A 6000-nucleotide genomic window follows, 5' to 3' on the forward strand; every position below is an offset into this window, starting at 1 on the left:
GCGGTAGCGCAAAAAGCATTACAGAGGGCACAAAAGATCTTAGAGGCAATACATCCAATCTCTTCTAATTAAACCCGGTGCCAGCACTAATGTGAGGGGCCCGGGTGCCAACACCAACCAGTGTGAGGGCCCCAAACAGAGAGCACCCTCACCAAGACGTCCGTGTGAGCAGGTAGAGGCACCGTAGGCGCCAGCTGCCACAGTGACGGTGAACCAGGCGACCATCTGCGCCACCTGACTCGTGTCCAGCTGTCGATAAGGAAACGCAGCCTGTTTATATATCAAGGTTAAGAGGACCATCTGGTACAGGCAACAGGACTGGAAGGTACGGCTCCCCCCCCCCCACCTCCCTCACACTGCACACACACACACACACACACACACACACACACACACACACACACACACACACACACACACACACATGACAAATGGAATGCATTAGGAGGTGATGTGGTGGAGGCTGACTCCATACACAGTTTCAAGTGTAGATATGATAGAGCCCAATAGGCTCAAGAATCTGTACACCAATTGATTGACGGTTGAGAGGCGGGCCGAAAGAGCAGAGCTCAACCCCCGCAAGCACAACTAGGTGAATAAACGTTCTCGTTTTCTCAGTTTTAAGCCATCTATATATGGAGTTCTATAGAACTATTAAGCAGAATTTTCCCTCCTAATGCCACATGGTTTCGTTATGTTGTTGTGGTTTGCTTATGGCCAAAGAATTCTACAGGACACATTTCAGTTAAAATAAAAAATCTAGCCTCACCCATTTTCTTTACCATCCTTAGATATGGTCTTTTATAAATGTAAACATTTCGTTTTTTGTATATAGAAAACGAACAATTGTCGGGGTGTTATGTACACTTTTACTCATCTATATATGCTGGTTAGCATTGTAAATGTGTGGCCACGTCTGTGGTAGAAAATAATAATAATAATAATAATAATAATAATAATAATAATAATAATAATAATAATAATAATAATAATAAAAACTCATCATCAAGGAATAAAACAAGCTGTATTTTCTACTATGTTCCTGAGGGTTCTATGGACATGTAGTTTCTGAGTTCATCTATGGACATGTAGTTTCTGAGTTCATCTATGGACATGTAGTTTCTGAGTTCTTCTATGGACATGTAGTTTATACATGATGAAATTAGCGCCATAGTCTAGGCTTATATTTAAAATACCCCCAAGTTATTTATTTTTCAATAAAAAAATTATGTATTTAAGATCTATGTTGGTCAAACATGTAAACATCTTGACCAGAGAATAAAAGAACTCCAATATAGTGTAAAGACAAGTCAAGAGTCCAATGCTCTGTTTGTTAAAGAGAATAATCATTCCAATCAATAAAGTTAAAATTAAAACATCCAATATAAAACAGGGGTAACAAAACTGAGCAAATGTGATGGACCAGTTACCACAAAGCGAGTTATTATATGATAAATATGAGGAGAAAGCAGTAAAGTATGGCAATATAGCAATTCAAATGGATAACGAGGACAAGGAGCTAGGATATGAAGATAGTGAAAGAATGGTGCCAAGCCATTTGAACCAACGGGGATCGAACGCCGGCCCTGCAAGAAGGGAGGCCGTCGCTTACCTATCACATACTACCGAGGAGTGAGACCTGGACCCGGATTCAAGAAGCAGTTACGCAAGTACTTACGAACGTGTACATCTTTCCTTAATCTTTGACGGCTTTGGTTACATTTATTAAACAGTTTACAAGCATGAAAACTTTCCAATCAACTGTTGTTACTGTTATAAATAGCCTCCTGGTGCTTCGGAGCTCATTAACTGTTTAATAATTGTAAACAAAGCCACCAAAGATTGAGAAAAGATGTACAGGTTCATATCATCACCAGTCCCCGTGGTGTAGTGGTAAGACACTCGCCTGGCGTTCCGCGAGCGCTTTGTCATGGGTTCGTATCCTGGCCGGGGAGGATTTACTGGGCGCAAACCCTTAACTGTAGCCTCTGTTTAACTCAACAGTAAAATGTGTACTTGGTTGTAACAACGATTCTTCGCGGCGGGGATCGTATTCCAGGGACCTGCCCGAAACGCTACGCGTACTAGTGGCTGTACAAGAATGTAACAACTCTTGAATATATCTCAAAAAAAATAATAAGTGCTTGCGTAACTGCTTCGTGAATCTGGGTCCTGGCTGTTTATGCCCTCGTATCTTAGTGGTTTATACCTCACGCGCTAATTACTTCTCCGAACATTAACATTTTCATCACATTTGTCTTAGTACTCTGAGAGAGAACTCTATCAACATCAGAGGCCCGAGACTGTTCAACACGCTTCCACTACACATAAGGGGCATAACTGGCCGACCCCTCACAGTGTTCAAAAGAGAACTGGATAAGCACCTCCAAAGGATACCTGATCAACAAGGCTGTGACTCATACGTGAGGCTGCGAGCAGCCGCGTCCAACAGCCTGGTTGATCAGTCCAGCAACCAGGAGGCCTGGTCGACGACCGGGCCGCGGGGACACTAAGCCCCGGAAGCACCTCAAGGTAGTTATGGATGGAGGTGGCTTTAACAACCTCGTCAACTCTTTCCACTTACCCCCCCCCCCCCCCACAGGGAACCAGAACTTCCTTACATCTCCACGACTAGACTGCGTGTCCAGCTCCCACCGATATTACCTTGTACTACTTCCTTTTAATTTAAATATGCTTCCTTTATCCATTTTGTCTATTTCCGCTCAGGATCTTTTATGTAGTGATCATGTCTCCTCTTTCTCATCTGGTATAAGGTTTTGTAGACAGCTCTCTTAACCTGTCTTTATACTGTACAGATCGACTACTAGAGAAACAAATGCAGTAGTTTCAAAAGTAGTTATAAGATACGGAAGAATATGATATAATTGCATCAGATAACCGACAGCTGTAATGGCGAGGCCCAGGAGTTAAAGCTCGATGCTGCAAGCATTTAAGCGAGTAGCCTACCAACCACCCCCCCTTCAACACCTGCTTACTCCCCCCCCCCCTCCCCCCTTCCCTCCTTCAACACCTGCTTCCCCCCCCCCCCACCTCCCTTCGTTGAAGCAAAAAATGAAGCCAAGAGTCGATGTAATCTTAGGAAACACTTGCTGGCCGCGTCGCTCCCGCCTCCCGCGCTCGCCTCTTCAACATGGACACAAATAATGAAGACTGGTATTATTTCGGCCCAAGTTACTCGTCCAGTGAGCATTAAACTAAGTGCTGCACGTGCTGGCTCTTGGGGTGGAGAACGTGCCGGATCTCCGCCTCTGAGCAACACCTGCATTTAAAATCATTCATGGAACATTTGGCGTCTTCAAGTGCAAGTTGGCATCTCGGGGGCGAGCCACGTGCAGGCCAGCTGGCGCGCCTCGCCTACCCGGCTTGGTACGCCGCCTCTCATTGGCTCATTCAGCCTCCTCCCACTATGACGCTCGTGGGAAAAATAACGCTGATTGGTGGATAAAGAGACCTTATACAAACGTTTGAGGGTCGAACAGATTTTCATTACAATTCGTTTAATTTCCAATATTAGATAAAGGCAACATGCTGTACTTAATATTCAATAACAGAACCCTTGACTTCATTCATTACAACAGAAACATATTTAACAACTTTTATATTACCAAATAAATAAGCCCATGTGGTAATTATCATCGTATGTGAAGAGTCTACGATAAGCGCTTGAGCGTTAGTTTAGAGAAGGGTGCAAACCCCACCTCGACATGTGTGTACTGGAGTGTTGTGTGATGGTGGAGTCATAACATACGGAGCCGCGCTGGGAGTCGAACGTGAGTCGCCGACAACCGAGCCCTTGCTGCCACGTGGTCCCCCCCGACCACTTTAAGTTTACACAGGCTGAGGGAGTAGTAGTCAGTAGTGATCAGGAGAGGGGCCGGTAGACACGCAGTCGCTCCCGCAGGAACTAACTCGCTGATCATACAGTTTGGTGTCGACAGCTTACGAGTGGCACTCCGTATTCCTCCAGCTCGTAGTTGCGAGTGTCAGTGGTCAAGTAGCTCGTATATTATTCCTCTAATACTATACGCTCTCAAGATAGTATTGACTGGCAGTGTGAAGGCATCGTTTGAACAGCTAGCATGGCGTACCAGGACAGGATGATGGGAGCAGCCCGCGATGATTTGGGGGCCATGGGCGGCGGGGGCGGGGGCGGCGTGGGTGACCGGGGCCGCCGCCCACACCGCCACCCGCCCAGCGCCGAGGTAGAGGCCGAAATGCGCCTGTATCTCGACAAGTTGAGAGAAATCGTGCCGCACATCCCCAAGAACCGCAAGGTGACGAGACTCGAGCTCATCCAACACGTGATTGACTACATCTGTGACCTGCAGCACGCCCTCGAGGACCACCCGGGCCTCAAGGATGAGCCAGGCGCCCGTTTCCTAACGCCGCCCACCTCGCCACACCACCTGCAGCAGCAGCTACAGCAGCACCTGCAGCACACGCCCCCACACGTCCTACCTCACCCCACAGCGTCACATCTCCTCTCACCGCTGTCCCCGCTCGGCTCCAGCAGACAACCTTTGGGAGTCCTCTCTGCCACCAACACTCTCCAGACCTCAACGGTAAGGCTCCTTTACTTGTTACTGCTATATTACATTATGTTGACCAGACCACACACTAGAAGGTGAAGGGACGATGACGTTTCGGTCCGTCCTGGACCATTCTCAAGTCGATTGTGAATGGTCCAGGACGGACCGAAACATCGTCGTCCCTTCACCTTCTAGTGTGTGGTCTGGTCAACATACTTTAGCCACGTTATTGTGACTCATCGCCAGCATATTATATTATATATGTATATATATAAACTGAAAACTCCAATCTGTACTGTACGGTCACTGATGGTCAAGTGGTTAAGATCTCCTGTACACCAGATGCATAGTGCTCCTGGCAGTATGGGTTCGAGTCATTTCTGGGGTGTGGCGTTTTCAGTTGCATATATGCCTGGGGACCATTCAGGCTATATATCAAATGTCAAGTAAGTGGTGACTAGAACATAACATGGGAAACTGCAGAAGACCTGTTTGGTAAATGCGAGACAACTATTTATACCATAACTCACTTGTATATATGTCCAGCCTTCGCTTGAAACAACCCAGCGATCCCGCCTCTATTATGTTACTCGATAATCCGTTCCATAAATCAATCGCCTTATTTTTCAATCAGTATTTATGCATCTTTTCTGAAGATAAATTTATTCAATTTGTGTCCATCGTTTCGTGTTCTATTTTGTATCTGTATATATTTAGCATATTATTATTATTCACTTTCTTACACCTTTCACCCCTTTCTATACTTCATTCATGTCACCTCTTGCTTTTAACCTTTCTAGAGAATGTAAATTAAACCTTGTTGGCCTCTTCATAAGAAAAAGTTTCAAATTTCTGGGATTAACTTTGTCAGCCTTATCTGCGCACATTTCACAGGAATTATGTTAATTATACAGTACTGTGACCAGAACTGTTTTTCATAACTTAAAAGGAGGTCTATCAAGGGCAAGAAGTCCGAACCACCCGGATAGCAGTGGATATGTGGGCCTGCGGGCCGCTCCGGACAACAGCCTGTTGGCCCAAGTTATCACAAGGCAAACCTAGCCCCAGGCCAGGCTAGGCACGACACCCATAACCCACGATAGGTTTACATATATTTAATTCCAAACCACTTTTTCCTCAATATATGCCAGCCTGGCTGCACGGTCCCAGAAACACAGCTGAGTGGAGGTTTAACCCTTGCACTGCGCACCTGTTTTTGGCAAAAATTTCATGGTGCAGTTCATAATTTATTTAATTAAGGACATTTTTGTTGGTTTTTGCAAATGTTCAGCTAATGCTATTGTCAAAATGTTTCCAAACTTGACTAATTTTATTTCAAATCACAAAGAGCAATGAAAACATTAAAAACATTAAAACATCGCTTAATTAAAAAAAATGTACACCCCTCAAGAGCACCTTAAGAGGCTCTGAGCAGTTAAGTGGTTAAGAA

The 6000-nt window shown here is 45.2% G+C and overlaps 1 protein-coding gene and 1 long non-coding RNA gene across 2 annotated transcripts in view; one reads left to right on the forward strand and one right to left on the reverse strand.

The window, feature by feature from the left end:
- Positions 1-6000, reverse strand: part of LOC138355769 (uncharacterized) — a 98418-nt gene that overhangs the window by 60785 nt on the left and 31633 nt on the right. The gene's annotated exons all lie outside the window — the stretch shown is intronic.
- LOC123772136 (uncharacterized) overlaps positions 3750-6000 on the forward strand; it is a 29996-nt gene continuing 27745 nt past the window's right edge. Inside the window, exon 1 of the mRNA XM_045765138.2 lies at positions 3750-4583. Within this exon, the coding sequence (XP_045621094.1) occupies positions 4101-4583 (483 nt within the window). The 5' untranslated portion in view covers positions 3750-4100. The remainder of the gene's footprint in view (positions 4584-6000) is intronic.

This window comes from Procambarus clarkii, chromosome 69 (assembly GCF_040958095.1).
Source record: "Procambarus clarkii isolate CNS0578487 chromosome 69, FALCON_Pclarkii_2.0, whole genome shotgun sequence".
Classification (NCBI taxonomy): Eukaryota; Metazoa; Arthropoda; class Malacostraca; order Decapoda; family Cambaridae; genus Procambarus; species Procambarus clarkii.